Source organism: Pseudorasbora parva, chromosome 20, assembly GCF_024679245.1.
Source record: "Pseudorasbora parva isolate DD20220531a chromosome 20, ASM2467924v1, whole genome shotgun sequence".
Classification (NCBI taxonomy): Eukaryota; Metazoa; Chordata; class Actinopteri; order Cypriniformes; family Gobionidae; genus Pseudorasbora; species Pseudorasbora parva.
Window position 1 is genome coordinate 42,463,024 of NC_090191.1, and position 22,500 is coordinate 42,485,523.

The 22,500-nt window shown below is 38.4% G+C and overlaps 2 protein-coding genes and 1 long non-coding RNA gene across 4 annotated transcripts in view; 2 read left to right on the top strand and 1 right to left on the bottom strand.

Annotated features, from left to right (window-relative positions):
- Positions 1 to 603, top strand: part of upf2 (UPF2 regulator of nonsense mediated mRNA decay) — a 32,159-nt gene extending 31,556 nt beyond the window's left edge. Inside the window, exon 22 of the mRNA XM_067428270.1 lies at positions 1 to 603. This exon is cut by the window's left edge and continues 140 nt beyond it. The gene's annotated coding sequence lies outside the window, so the exon portion shown is untranslated.
- A 2,075-nt stretch (positions 604 to 2,678) lies between these two features.
- Positions 2,679 to 15,812, top strand: LOC137049019 (uncharacterized). Its single transcript, XR_010899556.1, has 3 exons — positions 2,679 to 3,652; positions 14,305 to 14,403; positions 15,488 to 15,812. It is a non-coding gene; the product is annotated as an uncharacterized lncRNA (long non-coding RNA).
- On the bottom strand, positions 4,587 to 21,964 carry LOC137049018 (proline and serine-rich protein 2). 2 transcript variants are annotated; one of them, XM_067427414.1, is made up of 5 exons: positions 21,845 to 21,964; positions 20,828 to 20,999; positions 12,533 to 12,755; positions 6,043 to 6,746; positions 4,587 to 5,931 (listed from the first exon to the last, which is right to left on the bottom strand). In XM_067427414.1, exons 2-5 carry the CDS (start codon positions 20,894 to 20,896, stop codon positions 5,233 to 5,235), a joined length of 1,695 nt encoding a protein of 564 aa, XP_067283515.1. In that variant the 5' UTR covers positions 20,897 to 20,999; positions 21,845 to 21,964; the 3' UTR covers positions 4,587 to 5,232. The 2 variants fall into 2 exon arrangements, with proteins under 2 accessions (XP_067283515.1, XP_067283514.1); XM_067427413.1 differs by having other exon boundaries at positions 4,587 to 6,746.
- Between the last annotated feature and the right edge of the window lie 536 nt (positions 21,965 to 22,500).

Here is a 22,500-nt window from a genome sequence, read left to right on the forward strand (position 1 = left end):
ACACACACACACACACACACACACACACACATAGAGTTTGCTGGTTGGATAGTGTCCAGTGATGAAGAGGAAAACTCTCCGCTGTTCTTTCTCCTGATGTTTATTCTCTGTAACCTCAGCGGTGGTTCCTGAGCGAGATGTGCATGGGCTGAACATGTGACTTCCTGTGACCGTGAGAATGTCTCTTTTTGTCTCTCAAACACTCACCAGCTTGTTTTCTGCCCGGTCGGATGAACTAGTGCAGAATGCAGTCGGACCGGACTCACGCCTGCGGGCGAAACGCGAGAGGAATGGACTGTAACGTTTGGGGAAAAGATAAGCCGACGCAGAAACGGCAGGTCGTGATTGGCCCTTCTGAATCGACAAGAGAACAGCTCATCCGGTCCAGACATATTAAAACTCATAAACATGAGTACAGACAAAATAAGTACCGACAATTGTTTTAAATGTTTTTAGGGCGTCATCAAAAATGATTGGCTTTGATTTGGATGTTTTCACCCCTCTGCAGTTTTTGATTTAGTTGTTCTCTATTCTGTTTGTATTGTGCTTTGAATTTGAGCTTTAAAATGCCTTTAATTAACTGATTAAATGTCTCATGTCAAAGGTGTTTGTGTGAATTATTAAACATCCGAACACACTCCCATAATGCAGTGGTTATCGCTCTATTAAAGTTGACACACAAACAACGTCTACAACTCATTGTGTTTATTCAGAAACAAACAGAGAATAAAGATCTTTACCAATGCAAGAAAATATACATTTTTACATCCAGCAATGTTCTCATTTACACAGAGGTTTTGTTGTTGTGTGTGTGTGTGTGTTCACAATCATGCATTCCATATCCTTCAATAACTGCTTCGTTTGAAGCAAAAAACCCGGAGTCAAAATAAAAACAAAAAAAGTCAAACACACATCCTACATGCATCATTATTAATATTATTATTAAATAAACACACTCTCACTCATACATCCTGAATTCACACTACACACTACAGGTGTGAACACAACACGGGATTGCTGGAGATTTTAACATGTTCCAGATCGGCAGGCTCTCCATTTGGATGTCTGTGTGGGAGGAACTAAACTTACATTTACGAGAGCGTCTGACGGCAGAGGCATGCTGGGAGAGAAAGAAGGGACACGACGGTCATCTAGAAATCTCCACCAAAGAGCCAACATCAAAAGAATATAAAATAACATTATCATAACTCGTACAGAAAGAACTCTTGAGGTATTTCTTGCATATAGTTCTGGGTTCTTTCCATCGGCTGATCTTTATACACAAATATAAACAAGCATGACATGCACATTTTGATAAGCTGTGTTATGTAAATATTGTTAAACTCGGTTAAGTTTATTAGGTTAAGCAATTACTAATAAACATGTATCAAGTTTACTAGACTAGTGACTATTTTAATTAAGTTATTTTTAAGTAGTTTTTGAAAATTAAATTGCTAATAAACTAATGTATCTAAGATAAAGTAAAAATGAAAAGTGAAAATGTAAAGTAAAAATAAAGTAACATTTAAAAATTAAATAAAAAGAAAAAACAGTAAATAAGTAAAAGCAAGTCAAAAAACTTGCTTAAAAAACAGTAAACAAAAAAAGTTAAAAAGTTAAAAAAAACTGTAAGAAGAAAAAACTGTAAAAAAGCAAGTCAACAAAGTTGCTTACAAAACAGGTGTTAACCAATTACTAATAAACATGTATCAAGTTTACTAGACTAGTGACTGTTTTAATTAAGTTATTTTTAAGTAGTTTTTGAAAATTGAATTGCTAAGTAAAAATGTAACGTAAAAGTAAAAATAAAGTAACATTTAAAAATTAAATAAGCAAAAGAAAAAACAGTAAATAAGTAAAAGCAAGTCAAAAGTTGCTTAAAAAACAGTAAACAAAAAACAGTAAAAAAGGAAAATAAAATTAAAAAGCAAGTCAAAAAACAGTAAGAAAAAACAGTAAAAAAGCAAGTCAAAAGGTGAAAACAAAACAGTAAAAAAGCTAAAGTAAAAAACAGTAAAAGAAAAACAGTAAAAAAGCTAAAGTAAACAAACATTAAAAAGCAAGTCAAAAGGTAAAAACAAAACAGTAAAAAAGCTTAAGTAAAAAAACAGTAAAAGTTTTTCTTTAAAGTCAACAAAGTTGCTTACAAACAGTCAAAGAAAAACAGTAAAAAAGCAAACGTAAAAAACAGTCAAAGAAAAACAGTAAAAAAGCAAACGTAAAAAACAGTCAAAGAAAAACAGTAAAAAAGCAAACGTAAAAAACAGTCAAAGAAAAACAGTAAAAAAGCAAACGTAAAAAACAGTCAAAGAAAAACAGTAAAAAAGCAAACGTAAAAAACAGTCAAAGAAAAACAGTAAAAAAGCAAACGTAAAAAACAGTCAAAGAAAAACAGTAAAAAAGCAAACGTAAAAAACAGTCAAAAAGCAAGTCAAAAAAGTCGCTTACAAAACAGTAAAAAAGCAAAAGTAAAAAAACAGTCGCAAAAGTTCAAATATAAAAAGCGAAAAAAAGAAAGAAAAAAAAGAGAAAAAAATATAAAAAAAGAAAAAAAAGAGAAAAAAATATAAAAAAAGAAAAAAAAAAGAAAAAAAAATATATAAAAAAAAAAAAAAATTAAAAAGAAAAAAGGTTTATTAATGTAATTTCTGTCTATTATATTATTAAACGTAGCAAATCTTAAGCGCAGCGCAGCATAACCGCAGCGACAGGCGTTCCGAAACCTCGGGGGGGGGACACCACACACACAACCCCCCCCTTTGGTTTTCTGGGTGTACAGACGCCTGACGCTCGGGCTCGAACCGTGGACCTTGGGAAGGCCAAACCACGACTCAACCACTGAGCCACCAGAGCCTGCACGCTTCAAACCGCGTCTCCTGGCGCGCCTATCTTTCGAAACGGGGTGAAATCACAGCGAATAAAACCGCAACGGCAATAAGCTGGAATAGAACCGGCAACCTTTCGCTCCATGGGCCGTACCGCAACCACTGAACCACCGGAGACGCCACGCTCTGAGACAGGGCTCCTGGCGCGCCTATCTTTCGAAACGGGGTGAAATCACAGCGAATAAAACCGCAACGGCAATAAGCTGGAATAGAACCGGCAACCTTTCGCTCCAGAGGCCGTACCGAACCCACTGAGCCACCGGAGACGCCACGCTCTGAGACAGGGCTCCTGGCGCGCCTATCTTTCGAAACGGGGTGAAATCACAGCGAATAAAACCGCAACGGCAATAAGCTGGAATAGAACCGGAAACCTTTCAGTTCAGGGGCGGTTCTGCAACCACTGAGCCACTGGAGACGCCACGCTCTGAGACAGAGCTCCTGGCGCGCCTATCTTTCGAAACTGAGAGCCATGTCATGTAATAGCACAAGTATGTCATCATGACGTTAAAGGAGATGCATTTGGAGGAATATTAAGAGTGTTTTAGGAGTTCAAATATGGATGGATTAGTCACATGACAATTAGGACTCAGGTGATTGGCTGAAACAATGACCCATGTGACCCTGAAGCAAAGATGGCAGACCCCAGGCCATGCGCTTCCAAAGCAGGGACCTTTGAGATGAACGCTGACAGTTTCCACAAGATATCAGAGCTCGCTGGAACTTGAAATTTCCTCAAATTCATTTGCTCTCGACATCTTGCAAACAAGGTAATGCCAATATTGTGTGTGTGTGTGTGTGTGTAATGATGAGTTAATTCAGTGCTGGGTTGTAACCTTAACATGTAATCCAGATTACTAATCAGTTTCCAAAAATCAAACGCATGTAATTACACACTGAGTTATAAACTTCTCATAATCAGACTACAGTTACTTCTTAATTGATTCTGAGATTTTGATTTAAAGAAATAATTTCACTTTTGAAGAGCATTTTCTCCTGAGATTTTAAGTAGTTAATAATTATGTGTTCGTGATTGGTTTAATGGTCACATTACATGCAAGTAAAGAAAGGGTTTTGGTTTGATTTAAAACAATATATTTTTGAAATTGGACTTAATTTTTCATGAACCCTGCAATATGTAATGGAACATCAATATAGTATAAGATTATTATTATTCAAATCTATGTGTTTAACAAGAGTTTAGTCGATCGGATCACAAGTGAATGACCCTAAATACAGGTGTAAACGTGTCTTAAACGCTTCAAGAGTGTCCACTTACGACCTTCTTCCATCTCACAGGAACGGTCAGCCATGTTTCATTCCTGAATGATTCAGCGTTTGAGCGAATCAGTTGAGTCAAAGATTCAATGACTCATTCAAAAACAACTGCTCATTCCTGAATGAATCAGCCGTTTAAACGAATCGTTTGAATGACTCAATGACTCACTCATTAAGACTCGCCACCACCTAATAGCGGTTTAGTTTTAAAAGTATAATTTCTTTCCAACATTTTTTATTTGTATCTTCAAAATATGCAATATTTTTGTTGGTGCTCCTAATTTTATCCTTTTTCTGATGTTCCTTAATCTGAAGTTGGGAGCACCAGTGCTACCAAGTAAAAAAGTTCACTTCGAGCCCTGTTTAAACATTACGGGACGCACACTAGCCAGACGGGTTTTAACTCTGTCGGCTTGAGTCCCAAGTTTGGTTTGAAGATAAAAAAACGTCCCAAGCACAATGTTCTCTCTCCATTACCTGATTTCTAACACACACTCACTCACAGTGTTTGGCATGAACTTGCGACTATCAGAGAACAAACAAAAGCTGCTGTTATCTTTGTTTTTGTAAATTGTGTGAGCTTATTTCTTCTATTCGATGGAAAGATCTAGGAGAATAAAACAGCCCACTGACCTTCCCCTTTAAGAAATCAGAAGTTGTTGAAAGTGGACAAAAGAGACGGCAGGTGTAAACGTGAATGATTACCCAAATGATTCACCCAAAAATGAAAATTGGCATCCAGTTGTTCCAAACCTGTATTTAGGGGAAAAATACTATGGTAGTGAATGGTTGTTCTCTCTGCTTTGTTACAAACATACTTTAAAATATATTTTTTTTGTGTTCAGAAACTCATGCAGGTTTGAAACATAAATGATGACAGATATTTCATTTTTGGGTGAACTATCCCTTTAACACCAGAGCCTAAATATGCTCAAAAAGTTGTCCTAAAATGTGATGACAATTTTGCCATGTAATATGTATTCAGTAATGGACTAAATTTGGTAAGTACCCAGCACTGGTTGAATGTTGTGTCAATGTTTTATACCCGAGTCTGCACCATAAAGCCACAACATCAGTACGTGAATGTTTTTTTAGAGTCCTTCAGAAGTCCTAGTTTGCGCAGTGCATCACGCCTGGCCTCGTCTGTGGCCCCTTTCCCGGAAAACTGGACCGTTATTCCCTGAGCACGGAAGGATTGCTTCGGCAAGGGTTTGTGGCGTATCTCTGATGAGTTGGAGCCGGTGGGAGTCGGATGGCGCTGTGGTTTTGGAGCCGGAGTAGGCGGCTGTGCGTTGGATCTGCTCGCAGGAGCTTCAGATTGCGACGATTTCCTCTTGGGCAAGTCTTCATTTGCGGTCCTTGCAGAGTTTCCCGGGAAGAAGGTTTTGGATCGGACTCCGGGGTTTGGCTCAGATGTGGATATGAATCTTGATCGGCCACCAAAGTTGTTGACATGGACCTCCGGCGCCTCCGTTTTGGGTAATGAAGTTGAGACCTGCTCAGTCCTAAAGGACATTGAGGGGTTCAGCGTTATGCTCTTACCGCCATAGCTGTTAAAATCAGTATGCGTGACTTCGGCACTCGTCAAAATTGGTGCAGGGCTTGATTTGGTTTGGCAGTGGTCTGTGGTGTCCATAAAGTGGACCTCAGTACTAGCATTTGCTGGTATGGTAGATTTAAACGTGGTGGTTGTAGTGCGTTCGGCGTCCCTTGGAGAAGTGTGCATGATGGACTGTGACCGCCTGGTTTGGCAATTGTCCGTAGAGCGGACCTCAGTACTAGCGTTTGCTGGTATGGTAGATTTAAATGTGGTGGTTTCTCTTGGGGAAGTGTGCATGATGGACTGTGACCGCCTGGTTTGGCAATTGTCCGTAGAGCGGACCTCAGTACTAGCGTTTGCTGGTATGGTAGATTTAAATGTGGTGGTTTCTCTTGGGGAAGTGTGCATGACGGACTGAGACCGCCTGGTTTGGTATTGGTCCGTGGATTCCATAAAGCGGACCTCAGTGCTAGCGTTTGCTGGTATGGTAGATTTAAATGTGCTGGTTTCCTTCGGCGAAATGTGCATTATGGGTTGCGATCGCCTCTGATCAAGCCCGAGTTTCGAAAGTGCCTCCATCCTAGATATGTCCGGTGTCGGATCTCGGAACGATATGCTGCGTGTGGGAAGCTTGCGAACACAAGATGGCTCTCCGCCAATCAGAGGGTGCTCTGAACCGTTGAGGTTAGCGAGCTTATGCTCCCGGCGCTCCTGCACGCTGGCGGCTTCGGCGGCGATTGAATGGGGAATGTTGTCTCGGCTGCCCAATAACACGCCGATGCTGTTGGGAAGCCGCGTGGGCTTGGTGTGAGTCGGAGGGCCGTGTTTGACCGAGGGGTTTTGTGGCAACTCCAGACTGCCATAATGCGATGTAGACGTGACTCCCTCGTGCTCGGCGAACTTATTGGCGATTATTGCTGAAGCTGCAGGCGGCTGATGCCCAACTTCCTGTGGTGGCACGTCTGAGACGTGATGTATTGCCGGCGGGTCCCGCTTTGCCTTTACCTCATAATGGTTCTCCGGGGCTGCTTTCAGCTCTTGGAAATCTGATGAAGCAAACACAATTGTGTAAGGGTCATTCCGTGTCAAAATAACCAAATTTCGTTCAATTACCTACAATTTGAGATTTTGTAAAAAAAAAAAAATATGAAGAAAGGCAAAATATTAAATGTCACAGATGTATATTTACTGAGTAATCACTGCTAGAGGAGGCTCTAAATGACGACAACTCATCTGAGATTTGGAGCCAAATTACAGGCAAGTCAATTACATTAGAAATAGACTTTAGTAAGATGGCAGCATCATTATTTGATGTTCACACAGAGATTGGCAGATCTATCCGTGAAATCTGATGACTTTAGCAGTCTTTGATGCCTTATATGCCAACGGTGACCGTTCAAAAATGATGGGGAAGCATTTGTGTTTTTGCATCAAGTTTGCACGCCTGTAACTCAAGGGGGATTTCAGATATCTTAATATCCTTTTAGATTCTGGTTTTTAACAAACATTTCATTTGGTATGGTCACTTTAAATGCCCTTGATAGTTCAATCTCAGAGATATTGAGTTCTTAAGGTGGCTCTAGGAGTAAATTGGTCAATTACACATTTTTATTGGGGTCACTTTGAGTGTGTGCGTGTGTTCACAAAGGAAGTGCCAAAACCATTACCAAGTCTCTCACCATTCCGATGGCACTTTTCTTAAAATGACTTTAGAAAGATGGCAGCATCATTATATATTTTTCACACAGAGATTGGCAGATCTATTAATTAAAAGCTTTTTATTTTAAAGAGGAATATCTGAATGGCAAATAATGTTGTAACTAGAAATGTATCTAGTTTTTTTTCCAACATAGAACGAACAGAATACCTGAGTGCCGTAAATATTGTTTTTCCAAAGTTTGCATTCCTGCCACTCTAATTCGCAGACAATGCTCAAGTCTTGTCCCAAACTAAAATGCATGTTCCAATGCCTTGTGTTAAAATGTCAGTATCATTGTTTTGGCATATTCATAAAAGCTACGTCAATGTAATAATTGAACTAAGGCCTAAACCCGGCTTAATCTAAACCCTGTCTGTGAAACTATGCTTAGAAGTATTAAACATCTTAATCTTTCTAAACTCTAATTTTTGTACTCTTAATTTAAGAACCTATATGGTTCATTCCCAGAGATATGTCTTGGTAGCTTCAGAAGCTGTTAAAACGAACAAAGTCCCTTCTTTCAAATATCCCTGAAACTGATTCAAATATAGATTTTTATAAAGACACTTTTGAGAGAGTTAATGTGCCTCAACTTGATCATTTGCCTGTATTTCGTCACTGAGCGAGCGGTGTGTTGTATGCAATTGTTTTGATAGATGATACATTTATAGTTTCAGCATTTTATTCTTCAGACATTCCTCTTTAAATATAATGAATATCAGCTGTGTGCAAAGTGAACTACAATTGGTTTCTGACCACTAAAAATGGGGGAAAATTCAACAGTTTACTCAAGGACCCACATTAAGATCTCCATTTCTCTGAGATTAAACCACATAGGGACTAATGAAAATATCAAAAGAAAAGATGTTTAACTTTCTAACCAGAATATAAAAGGATATCAATATATATTTAATACTTCTTGACATGCAAACTCGACACACAACGGATATTATTCGGTAAATATCCATTAGTTTTAATACTTTGTCTTCAATCACTAGTTTTTTTTTTCCATAAAAAATATTAATTTTAGCTGAGGAAGTTTCTAAAATTGGTTTATTTGACATGGGATGACTACTAATTTTACAGTATGTAAATTGTACGATTCGCGAAATGCTAAAAGACTATTGAAGAATGGAATTGGATTTCAAAACATAGTCACTGTCTGTTGAAAACGTTGCGTATCTTCACACACAGAGCATGGAGAAACCCGTGTCTCAAATGTTACAAGAAATGAAAACTAACAAAAATATCCATTTGGCACATTCAGTCTATGGTAAAGTCAAAACTGGGGAAAGTGGAGATGTTAATGATAACCCTGCTGTAAGATGATTAAGACCAGATTTTGAGGTGGCTGTTATTTTGAGATCAGTTTTCTGTGGCTGTTTCATTTGTAAGCAGGTTTGTAAAGCCGGTACACACTGTGCGATTTATAATAGTCATTTATGATCGCCGCTGTAAGGCATGTCACACTTACAGCAGTTGTCATTAATGTCAGACTGTAGGATAGGTGAGGCGCGCTTAAACCAGAACTTCCAGAAACATGCAGATTTTTTGTGATTGTTGCAGGTAAAAACCATTGATTAGGCGGCACGTTTTCTTAATAAATGTGATGAAATATGCAGGATATTTATGCAATTTTATGCGATGAAAATGCGGAACTTGCAAAAACTGTGGTTTGATGAAAAAGTGATTCCAAAAACCCTGTTCTCACTAGGGTCCTATACCTTAAAGTAAACGGTCATTTCTTATTTCACTTTCAATTACTTGCATCACAGAAAGGGCTGGGAATATTTAACTTCTCATCTTGTTTTATTGCAGACCTTAATAAACACGCATGGCTCAAACTTACAAAACATTGAGTCACACAAGTTCTGTAGATTTACAAACGGAATATGCTACAACTTCTATAAAAATAAATTAATAGAATAAAATGTGCTTCCTGCTTTACAGAGGTAGCTGTTAAATTAAGTGCTTCCAATGCACAAAGTGTACTTAAAGGGGGGGGGGGGGGGGGGACTCAGTTTCAGTCAATCTCATGTCAATCTTGAGTACCTATAGAGTAGTATTGCATCCTTCATATCTCCGAAAAGTCTTTAGTTTTATTATATTTATAAAAGAAATATGGACTGTACCGAGTCTTTCCGGGAAAAAACGAGCGCCTGGATGCGTATCGAGTGGGCGGAGCTAAAGAATGACGATCGCGAACAAAGCGGTGACGTCCTCAAGCGTGGAGAAACCAATCGCTATCTCAGCTAATACAGATAATGATCCACAATCAGATCTGAGGCAGAAATAAACTGAACAGGAGAAACAGCAGCAGCAGGACGTCCGTCTCTGTGGTATGGACTGTATTTAGTGGCCTGTCAACATTTGTGTGTGTTTATGAGGACATGATTCGGTTTATGGACTATTGTATGCGACTAGACCTTAGAAGTAGCAAGCAGAACGGTTTAGCACGTCAGACTAGTGTAACGTTATACAGAGAACAGCAATGGAGTCCGTTAGCGCATTTGAATGACGAAGCACGCGATCGTGTCGTTTACTGATGTTTACTCACGCGACGATAGCCGACAGCACAGACATCTGAAGCAGTTTAACTCACCGGCTGCTTCCAAAGCAGGACCGAACCTTTATCGCTGGGACCGCTCCTCAAAAACACACTTCTTTGGTATGATTTGGTGAAGTCCTGACAGCGGTGACCGTGGAGATCCACTTTTGCGACGCGACTGAAGCGATGTTGTGAAGCTTCCCGTCATTTCTGCGTTCAAATCGGTTCAAATGCAGCGCTGCCTTCCCAGAATGCTGTGCTGAAGCGTTGAAGTCGCTCGACGTCACCCATAGGAGTAAAGAGAAGCGCGGCGCGGCAGAAGTGTTCACGGACGACTGGATCTGCAGCTGAGAGTGTGTATGGGCGTGCGTTTCCTCTCTCGCTCTAGTCACGCACACACACCCTACCGGGAGAAGAGCCCGTACGGCCCATACAAGGACCTTCCGCTCTATTAACGTCAAGCCGACCCAGACTCGAAAAAAACTCTCCGAAACTTGTGAGAAACCGGAAGGAGTATTTTTGACACAGAAATTCTCCATCAAACGTCCAACATTAGTTTTTGAAACTTTGTCTTTGTTTAGGATGGGAATCCAAGTCTTTAACAGTGAAAAAAGCTCAGTATGCAGGAAACAGCATTTCACCGCCCCTAATTATCCCCGAACAGAAACTGTTCGGACCAATGAGATCATCAGGGCGGGCTTTAGACGATGACGGACAGATGATCAACAGTAACGTAATCATCACGTCATCAAAGGGGCTTGGGTTATATTTGTTCAGATCCTAAACGGAGAGCTTGTTTGTTGCTGCATCACCTTCACTATTTATCTCAGAAATGATGATCATGTTGGGTAAGCTCTCTGTGTATCATTAAATTGTTATTTTTTTTACAACACCAGCAAAGATCGTTTATTCCAGCGTGCCTGCAGACAGGGTTGCCAAGTTTTTACAACAAAACCCTCCAACTACAGCCCTAAACAACAGCTTCTCGGGGGAAAATGGTGTTTGGGGGGTAAAATGTGTGTTATTTTGGCAAGGTTGCTGTAAGATTTCACACTCATGGGTCTATATATCACAGAACAGTCGCTTCATCCTGCAGACATAAAAAACAACCTGCAGGAAAAAAAACGCAGACTTGGCAAGACAGTGCAGTTGAGTTCTGTTGACGTCGCTTCATTGCTCTGATTGGTTGTAGGTCTGTCCAATCGAGGTCTTTCCTGGTTGGGTTGAAAGACGCCCCATAATCACAGCCCAATGGAGCATCAGACTCATATTCTGACTAGAGTTGAGTATGACCACGTCAGGCTAGGTTTAACCCACTGGTAACAAAAAAGGTCAATCTTTCAACAGTTAAGTAGCATCAACTCCTGAATGAAACTACAACAGTCCACTGTGAATCTGAAAACGGCCCCCATACCCTCAATCACTATTCCCAACTTTAGTCTTCTAATACAGTTCACTTGAGGAGTGTGTGAAGTCGGACAGCCGTTGCGTGTAGACTCGTTATTGTGGGATTGAATGAGTACACTCGATAATGTCCACTATGGCTTTGGACACCACAACAAATGGCTGTCCCCTTAAATAATGCCCCATTGGAGGGGTGATTTCAGATTCGGCCTGTAACTGCGTCGCTCACTGACGGGGTTTGCAGCTTTTTGATGATGTTCACGTCGTCGCGTAATTGTCACTTCATAACGTTCCGATGGCAATGGGAGAAATGGCTGCTCTTGCGTGACGTAAACATTTTTCAGCTTTCTGCTAAGCTATATAAGTGACTTTTTTGCAATGGAAATGCAGGGATTATGAAATCATGCAAGCCCAGCATTATTTGCGCACGGAAATCGGCAATTTGTGCAGCGTATACGAAAAATTTCCCAAATGACTTTGGCTGATTATGCATTGAATTCTGCGATCGGATTATAACGTTTTTCTGAAGGGACTGTAAAACGGACGCCCGCAAGAAAACAACTTTTCCGGTGTTTTATCATTCGCATTCGGTGAATACTTTTCTAACTTAGTATTTTTGATGTTTCTAGTCAAAATATCTAAAATTCTTCCATTAAGAAACATTTACTAGACAAGCAAAAGTAATTGTCTTGTGAAAAAATAACTCAAAATGAAGAGAGTTTTTGCTTAAAATAAGATCAATAATCTGCCAATGAGGTGAGAAAAATAATCCTGTTTTCTGTTTGAATTAAGATTATTTTTCTCACCCCATTGGCAGATTATTTATCTTATTTTAAGCAAAAACTCTCTTCATTTTGAGTTATTTTTTCCCAAAACAAGACAATTACATTTGCTTGTCTAGTAAAAACTTCTTGTTCTGAGAATGTTTAGATGTTTGGACTAGAAACAAGACAAAAATACTAAGAAAAGCATTTTTTGCAGTGCATTACACAGGATTGAAATGGTTGCTAGAAATAAATCTCTAGCGCTTGTAATTTGATCTTTCATCAAAGACTTCAGATTTTAACCAAGGATCACAGGAATCTTTTAGGATTTGCACATTTTGTCTCAATACGTGGCCAAAATTGCACAGTGTGTACTTAAGTCTGTAAGATGGGTGGATCTGTGTTGTGTTCGGGTACCTGGCCTGATGGGCAGCGTGTCTTTCTGTTTGTTGGGATGGGGTGTAGGATGGACCAGGTCAATAATGTCATGATCTACAGCGCTGTGATTTCGTGCTGTTTGTGTGTGTGAGGCCGGACGCTCCACCTTCCTCTCATCGTCCTTCTCCAGCAAGCCGATGGTCTCCTCAAAGAACAAAATACACTCCTGTTCCTCAAGACTGAGGAACTGTAGATCGTCTTCCTAGAAAGAGAGAGAGAGAGAGAGAGGGAGGGAAAAAGTTTATCCCTCCGTCTAATGACTGACACATTCAGAACCAGACAGGTTTGGAAAATCACTTTTTTTAATTTACTTTTAAAGAAGTCCCTCATGCTCAAAGGCTGCATTTATTAGATCAAAAATACAGGAAAAAAAAATAATTTTGTGAATTTTTTAATTTATGTGAATATACTTTAAAGTGTAATTTATTCCTGTGATCAAAGCTGTATTTTCAGCATCCGTCACATGATCCTAATCATTCTCATATGATGATTTATCAATGTTTTGCTGCTTAATATTTTTCAGGATTCTGATGAATAAAGAGTAAAAAAAAGATTTTTTTTTTTTTTTTTAAAGAAATATATGCTTTTATTGAGCAACAAAGAGTGTTAAATTGATAACATTTACATTTAAACATTTAGCAGACGCTTTTATCCAAAGCGACTTACAAATGCAACCCTCTACGCACACCTTGGCAACAGAATTGCCATTGGCTAGTAATCATCTGACGAGACAAAACGCGCACTTCAGGAACCAATCCATCCGGACTGTTTCCAGTTGAGTCACAATGTAAACATTTAAGTGCCACAGACAAACGGCAACACATTCACGTTCCATAATCGCGGACATAAGGTTTAGAAAAAGAATAAACGATTTATAAAAGGTTAACTTAAGTTATCGCTGTCTGTAAACACAGTAGTAAACACAGCCGCATGAGATATGCCATACCTGGCAAAGGTTAATGTTGAGTGAATAGCTCGTGACATCAACTGAACATTTCCTCACCTATGTTTCCTTGTATTTCAGTTGAAACCATTTTTGACACCGATAGAGTAAAAAAAATCGACATCGAAACGAAAAAAATAAATGCCATTTTTTCCGCCGCAGCACATTCGCGTTCGGTTTGGAAGTGCTCATTACACAAACACCTGATCAAAAAATAAAACCATCGCGCAAATTATTTGCGCGCCAAAATCGCGTCCGTGTGAAAGGGTCTTAATTGTTCTCACTGAATTTATTGTTTAAATTAACATTTTAAAAACAACTTTTCTATTTTAATTTTTAGGGTTATTTAATAAGATTAGAAAACATTGCTCTTATAATGGTAAAAATGCCCCTGGACATTAATTTAAAGAGAGAAATATCGTCCTGTAATGGGAAAGTTATAATTGCAATGTCTTTGATTGATTAGAAAGTGCTCCTACATTTTTTGACTGTGCTCTTAAATGTTTTTTATTAGGAGCACGAGTGCTCCTCTAGAAAAATGTAAGCGTTGAGCCCTGACGTTGGCTTAAAATATCAGGATATGTATCGTATCGCGAGTTCATTATCGTGATATATATCGAATTGACACGAGTGTATCGTTACAACCTTAAAAAAAATTACGTAATTTACATAAAAAAATATTCAAATACAATTAAAAAAAAAAAGAGTACCCCTAATTTATTGTTAGTAGAATATCTAAAGTAGATAATTTGAAATAAAGTGTAACCAAAGGCTCATCTAAGTGTGTGTGTGTGTGTTGTGACCTCAGAGATCAGCAAGCGGGTATGAGAGGAGGAGGATTTGTTGAGGAGCCTCTCCCTGCTCAAACTGCAGAACACAGACTCGACTCACAGAGCTCCTCTCACAGGTGTGTGTGTGTGTGTGAGAGAACAGTGGGCTGCTTGTTCACCGCCCGGTGTACACACCCTTCACCCTGAACAGCCTCCCTGTAAGTGATGTCCAGGCAGCTCTCACACACGTATTGCATCACTTTTGTGGGCTGGATATAGTTTGTGCCATTCAGGTGTTTTTTTTATTTTTTAAATCAACAAACAGACAGAAGGAGGACCGGCTTTTCTTCTCTGCCTGTAGAGAACAGCTGATGGTTTGAGTGTCAAACACACCGGTTTGGATCAAATTACAAACAGCACAATAATGTTAAGAGGAAATAATTGTGTGTGTGTGTGTGTGTGTGAGTGAGTGTGTGAGCCCATCTGAGCTGTTTGTGGCACAGGATGTTGCGATTTCTAATTTTAAATCTGAGAGCCTCTCACTATTTTTACACTAGTATAAACCGTTTTTAATGTTTTTGTTATTTTCTGCTCATCAAGGCTGCGTTTATTTGATCAAAATACAGTAAAAATTGTGAAATATTATTATAATTTTAATCAGCTGTTCTCTATGTGAATATATAATAAAGTATAATTAATATCCTGTGATCAAAGCTGAATTTATCATCATTACTCCAGTCTTCGGTGTCACATGATCCTTCACTAATCATTCTCATATGAGGATTTATGCTCGAGAATAGTCATATTTGTGTTGAAAACGTCATACGTTTTATTTTTAAGGCGTTTTGAAGAATAGAAAGTACAAAAGAACAGCATTTTTTTGCAATGTAAAGTTTTTGTAACATTATTAATGTCTTTACTGTCACTTTTGATTAAATTAGTGCGTCCCGACTCCTTACTGAATAAAAGTTCATTTTTAAAAATTGTACTTTCAACAGTAGTGTGTACACTGTCATTGGTTTGTTTACATTATTAAGATGACATCTATAATGATCTTAATTACGGGACGTTAAAATAAAGCAGATGTTGGTGTTTTCTGAGGAAAATGTGATGCTTTGGCAACTAGCTGAAATAAAATATATACATATATTTTTTTTAATTCTATTTGTTAGTTTATTTTACTTCAACTGATGACTGTTTTTCTATGGTTTTCTGTTGCAGTGTGGATGCCAGATGTGTTTTATTTATCGTCCGACATGTGAAGAATGAAGTCTCCGAGATGATCTGGTCTGGATTTGTCTCCGGTTCGTCCGTCAGTGTGAGTCTGTGGGATGTTCACCTGTTTTATCATCTACCTTCATCTGGTGGATGATAAAAAGGGTGGTAAAATGCCACAGACTTGATCTAAATGATTTGGTAAAATATCAGCGCATGGACAATCTGAGAATCACATTTTTGTTGTTAAAAAAAAATCGAGATCACAATTCTGAACGGACGACAAACAGTGTTGGGAACGTTAATGTTTTAATGTTGCTGTGTGACAATGTGAGAGACACGTCTATCAAATTCAATACATTATTGTAAATATCAGTAATATAGTGGAACAATAAAACTAAATAGATTGTTTAGAACTGTAATATTTATTGCACAGACCCCAACTGGCCATCAAATAAATCTAAAAATAAATGATGCTCCTTAAGAAAAGTCTACCAAAAATAGAAAATAATAATAATGAAAAATATATTAGCCCAATTTACATAGAATAGACTCTTTTGTAGTGCATTACAATTCTAAAACTGTCACACAACTGGTAGACATATAGCCTGCTTGAAGTATTTTCTTCCTCACAAAAGTAAACAGTTTAACAACAAGTGCGTTCAAGTCTTGTTTGTATGGCAGGCTTATCCACTTTCTCACGAGAAAAACCTAGTTTTGGTTGCTTTAATATCGTGGGTCTGTCTAATCCTTTGGCAGCGGAGCTCACGTTATCAATTGCGTTCACCGACGTGGAGAGAGACTTCCTGGGCAAGTTGCACGTTAAATAGATTTCCACATTCTTACCTTTCACCTCAACGAGGGAAAAGTAGCGCTTATACTTCCAGTTTGCGAAAGCTACCTTTGAAGTCATTGGACATGATGTCGCTCTGCCTCGGACTCCTGATCGCTGTTCGCATGCGCGCGTGCACACACACACACACACACACACACAGCTGCAGGTCCGCTGACAGAGAGCGCCTGTTCGGATGAAAACCGCTTCAGTGAGCTCAATTATAGTAACGCCGCATTTTATTCTCAGTAACGGTAACGGCGTTGTAACGGGGGAAACAGTAATTCGTTTGATTACTCGTTACTGAAAAAAATTAACGCCATTAGTAACGCCATTTATCTATAACGCCGTTATTCCCATCACTGACGACAAAACAATGACACGTCATTGACTAGAGCAGGGGTCGGGAACCTATGGCTCGTGAGCCAAACCTGGCTCTTTGACAAAAATCATATGGCTCGCCACGTCTCTCATCCTTTACCAATAAATGATTGATAAAAAAAAGACATCAACGGAGTTTCACTTTTTACAGAAAGGCAGCCAATTACAATTCCCTTGTTGTACATCCTACCGAAGTAAATGAAACGTTTGTGATAATAATATTCAAATTGGACCGGGACGCGACAGCAACCACTCATGTTTCTGTGGTAGCAGCTCCTGCACTGGGAATAAAGCAGCTGTTTAAGGGAATGGCAAAACCATTATTAGAACAGCAGCGACAATTAGGCTGTCTACACTTTAATATCCTTTTATTGAAACTGGTGCTTTGCTCTGCAAAAAGACATTTCCAAACATTTCACCCGCTGGTAGGTTACTTTCACTTTTGCCAGCTGGTCCTATGTGTCGTAGGCTATTTATGATAATCTGCGCAGATAAAGTTATTAATAACGAAACATGAATGAATGAGAAAGAAAAGAGCAGTATGTTCTTTATATCGAATTATATTAAATATGTATATTAAAAGTGCAATAAGTCGCGAAAGAGAACTGAGTCTCTCAGTCTCACTCACTCACTCACTCACTCACTCACTCACTCACTCACTCACTCACTCACTCACTCACTCACTCTCTCACACACTCACTCACTCACACACTCACTCACTCACTCACTCACTCACACACTCACTCTCTCACACACTCACTCACTCACTCACTCACTCACTCACTCACTCACTCACTCACTCACTCACTCACACTCTCTCTCTCTCACTCACTCACTCATTCACTCACTCACTCACTCACTCACTCACTCACTCACTCACTCACTCACTCACTCACTCACTCACTCACTCACTCACTCACTCACTCACTCACTCACTCACTCACTCACTCACTCACTCACTCACTCTCTCTCTCACTCACTCACTCTGCAATAATGTTGCAACTTATTAATGCTTGCTGCATATTTGTTTTTGTTTTTAGTTGACTATGGCCCTAATAATTAGCTTCTAGTCTAATGTTGAACATGTTATTGGGGAAAAAACACGTTTTTTTTAAATAATAATAGTATTTTTTTTTTTTTTTACTGTGGCTCTTTTGAAAAAAATGCATTAACCAAAAATGAAAAAAATGGCTCTTAAGTAGGGTTGGGCATCGTTTTGATTTGAATGATTCTGATTCCGATTCTTACTTTCGTTTCCGGTTCTTTTCGATTCTCGATTCCGAACGATTCTTGAAACGCTGCATACTGTCAATTAGATATTTTTTATATAATTATTATTTTTGTCTGTCTTTTGAAAGTCTAGGCAATCAAAACTTTCTTCTGAGGAGATCACTTTATATGATAAAGCTTTTAAGCTTTTTTTCATATATAAACATTGATCAATTACTATTAAAATTCTCACAAATATTTGCTAACTCAATGTATTTTTTACAACGGGGTAATTGTGTTGCAATAGTTTACACACAGCACAAGTAAGCTTGATTTTGAATGGTAAATTGAATTAAAGACTACTAAACAGTAATAAAATAAGAACAAATAAACATTACAAAATATAGCACAAATAAATACAATAGAATAAAAGATACAAATTAAATAGACTGCTTTATTTTTTCAGGTACGTCTAACTACTCTGAATTAAAAAATGCAAAGTGGCTAATTAAATTTAAAATAACATTGGATAATGTTTTTTGCAAAAAATTAAATAGTTTCATATAAAACCATTAAAGTTACACAAGTTGATCAGTCAAGAGCAGTGTGATCGTTTGTCTTTTTGTAGTTTGACTTTGAATACCTGCTGTCCCTTTAAGAACTGCCGCACTCATGGATCCTGAACACTGCTCCTGTTACTCATTCTTCATTTCTTCCTGAATTGTTTACGAACTGTGTTTACATGAATACTCTTCAAAACGTGCACTGAGAATTTGTTTGAGTGTATTTGACCAATAATAAGCTGGAAAAAGAAGCAAATATTTGCACTTGTATGTCAGGGGCGGCTTTATTACGGTATGTGTGTGTGTGTGCGCTTCAGATGTGAGGGCGAAATCTGCGGGGATTTGTAGAATTATGTGCAATCCCGCGCGAAATTCAGACCGATCACACCCACTAACACACTATTGTAAGGAAAAGTCCAGCAGAACTTGCGTCCGTCGTGTTCAGAGGTTAACCGGGCTGAGTGAGAATATGCGGCTGCGCGTCAACTCGCTGTCGGTCGGAGAGGAGAGCGAAGCTGGGATCGATACTGTAGAAACTGAGCAGGCTAGATATTTCAGTATCGATATTTTTGACAACACTAGTTGCAATGTGCCGACCCAGGCTTTTTAAAAGTGAAATAAATCCACACTTCAGAGCGCCGTTTACCGGGCTTCCATGGCTAAAAGAACAAGCGGGCGCGCAAGCACTGGAAATCAGGTGGCCATGGAAACCAAAACTTGCGAGTTTGGAACCGATGATCGGAACCAAAAACAAATTTTCTAAACTATTCCGATGGAATCGTTATTTTTTAAACGGTTCCAAGTTAGAACCGGTTCACGATGCCCAACCCTACTCTTTAGTCAAAAAGGGTTCCCGACCCCTGGACTAGAGGTTGTGACAAAATGTTAATTGCTGCAGTCTATTAAAAAAAATACTTAATTCAGGGTTTGTTAGTTTTTTTTTTGTTCTGAGTGAATGATTCAATGACTCACTAATAAAGACTTCACTTGTTTCATTCCTGGATGAATCAGTGTTTTTGAGCAAATCTCTTGAGTGATTGATTCAATGACTCACTCATTAAGTCTTCACTTGTTTCATTCCTGGATGAATCAGTGTTTTTGAACAAATCTCTTGAGTGAATGATTCAATGACTCACTCATAAAGACTTCACTTGTTTCATTACTGGATGAATCAGTGTTTTTGAACAAATCTCTTGAGTGAATGATTCAATGACTCACTCATAAAGACTTCACTTGTTTCATTACTGGATGAATCAGTGTTTTGAACACATCTCTTGAGTGAATGATTCAATGACTCACTCATAAAGACTTCACTTGTTTCATTACTGGATGAATCAGTGTTTTTGAACACATCTCTTGAGTGAATGATTCAATGACTCACTCATAAAGACTTCACTTGTTTCATTCCTGGATGAATCAGTGTTTTTGAACACATCTCTTGAGTGAATGATTCAATGACTCATAAAGACTTCACTTGTTTCATTCCTGGATGAATCAGTGTTTTTGAACACATCTCTTGAGTGAATGATTCAATGACTCACTCATAAAGACTTCACTTGTTTCATTACTGGATGAATCGGCGGTTTTGAACAAATCTCTTGAGTGAATGATTCAGTGACTCACTCATAAAGACTTCACTTGTTTCATTACTGGATGAATCGGCGGTTTTGAACAAATCTCTTGAGTGAATGATTCAATGACTCACTCGTAAAGACTTCACTTGTTTCATTACTGGATGAATCGGCGGTTTCGAACGAATTATTCACTTTTCTCCTACTGGTGTAACCATGTAATTGTTTCAATCTTTATTTGAAGCATCATTACTTTCAAAAGATGATTCACTGTATTTTGATCACTAACGTTTACACCAGTGTTATATACAAACTTATTCAGTACTTCTGTGATGTGATTTATTGCAAGAGAGAAATTATGATTTTGTGAAGCAGTTTTAAATCTACACATGACGACGGCTCTCTCTGAATCAGAACGAGACTGCGATCTTTTAATGATTAATCATGCAGCTTTAAATAATAGCGATGACGGCCATCTGCCATCCAGAACCTGCGTGCCATGTTAATGTTTCACATGCAGCTCGACTACATTCTTGTCTTTACTAGAGAATCACATTTTTCAGCACTCGAGACCGTATCACACACACCACACCTGTCTGAGCGCCGAAACACAATGACTGTCCTGTCATACGCTGAAGAACTGGTTTCTCCGCATGAATCAGTGTGTCACTTCCTTTTGAAATGCTTCATTAATAATGTGTTATGATCATAAGGCTGAGCTGTAGTCGTTATAATTGGCGTAACTATAAAGGTCTGTCATGTATGGAAGGAAAGGTGTTTTAATACTCACTGAGAAGCGCCTCGGCTCGTCGTTCAGGCCGTAGTGAAGCGTCCGATTGTTGTGCATGTGGACATCCATGCTTACAGCGTCAAGGGCAGAGCAGAAAAGGTCAAGGGTCGTGTGAAATGATCAGAACATTTCCACGTACCCGACTGACCTTTTTCACATGATGCACGTGCACCTGGAAGACAACACACATCGTCAAATTAAATCCACACACACACACCACTGAGGAATAATGTGTCTTCGCTTACATAGATCTCCTGAGGTCTGACTGCAGCACAAAACACAGAGACGCTTTACTAGTGTCAGGAGTTACAGTGCTAAATACACACACACACACACATATATGTGTGTGTGTATGTGTATCAGGTCTTTAATAATGTTATGAAAACGTTCTGTCAAGGTTCTCTCAACGTTATGAGCAAACGTTCTTAAAGTAAAGAAAGTGTTAATTCATAATAATTTTTAATAAATTTAATAATTTCTCAAAAGTTACGTTCTCATAATGTTTGTAAAGTGATCAAATTATAAGTTATATTAATTTCATTCATTCATGATTTTTCATTAAAGTTTTCATTCGTTTTAAAACTTGAGAACGTTTTCTTAATGTTAGAAAAACGTTCTTGGTATTTGTTGTTAAACTGATTGGAAATAATAATCGTTTATAAATACATAGAGAAAAATGAGTAACAATAAACTTGTAAATCTTAAGAGTAAAACTAAAAACATTAAAATAAACTGAAAAGAAATAAGGAATCAACGACGATTAACTTTTTTTGTTAGGTTATTTATTTAATGATAAACGCATTTAAGTACATTTAACCCTAAATATTTACAGTACAATAAATACTACTTGTGAGAAGTAGTTTTCAAAGTTACTTCACTGTCATGAAAATAATAATGATGAAATGTAAACATTAAAATAATTACTCGCGGTGAAATAACCGTTGAATGAGATTCGCTCAAACACTCGAGAGTTTGAAATGAGAGAGATATTTAAGAGGAAAAAAACGTTTAACTTACCCAAACATCCTGAAACGGCTGACCAGAGCAAGTTTCACTAATAAACCGAGTGTCATTCAGGTTCTGTTTCTGTGCGCTGTGAGTGAATGTGTTTTAAATCCGTCTGTGTGTGTGAGAGAGAGATGAGTCTGCGCGCGTGAACTGGCTCATCAGGTTCTGCGGGAGCGCGTAAGCGCGCGACCACGCCTACAGTGCGCGCATGATGACGAACACTCGGGGTTCCTGTTAAACTTGTAAACAAACACTTTCGAGATTTTCATATTTAATAAACAGTGATAGGCGGGGTTTGTGTTTTTAATAAGAGCAAATCCGTATTGTGAGTAATGTTTCCAGCCTTAGGTGTGAATGTCGCGCCCTCTTGTGGCAGGAACAATAACTTAGCACATAATTTAGCACATTTTAAAAATAATTACTATTTTTAATATCATGGCCATATATAAATGTAAATCTAGGTCATTTTATCCCAAAATAATAAATTAAAACAATGAATATAGATCACAGTTTGTAAAATTTTCTTTCTTGTAAAGTTGCACTTATGATGGATGACAGATGTATGGATGCACTTATGATGGATGGATGGATGGATGGATGGATGGATGCACTTATGATAGATGGATGGATGGGTTGACTTATGATGGATGGATGGATGATGGATG

Coding starts and splice junctions, on each gene's coding strand:
- LOC137049018 (XM_067427413.1), bottom strand. CDS start 20,896: ATGGATGTCCACATGCACAACAATCGGACGCTTCACTACGGCCTGAAC. Junction 12,756..20,827: donor ACGAGCCGAGGCGCTTCTCA/GTGAGTATTAAA, acceptor CTCTCTTTCTAG/GAAGACGATCTACAGTTCCT. Junction 6,747..12,532: donor CACGCTGCCCATCAGGCCAG/GTACCCGAACAC, acceptor TTGCTTCATCAG/ATTTCCAAGAGCTGAAAGCA.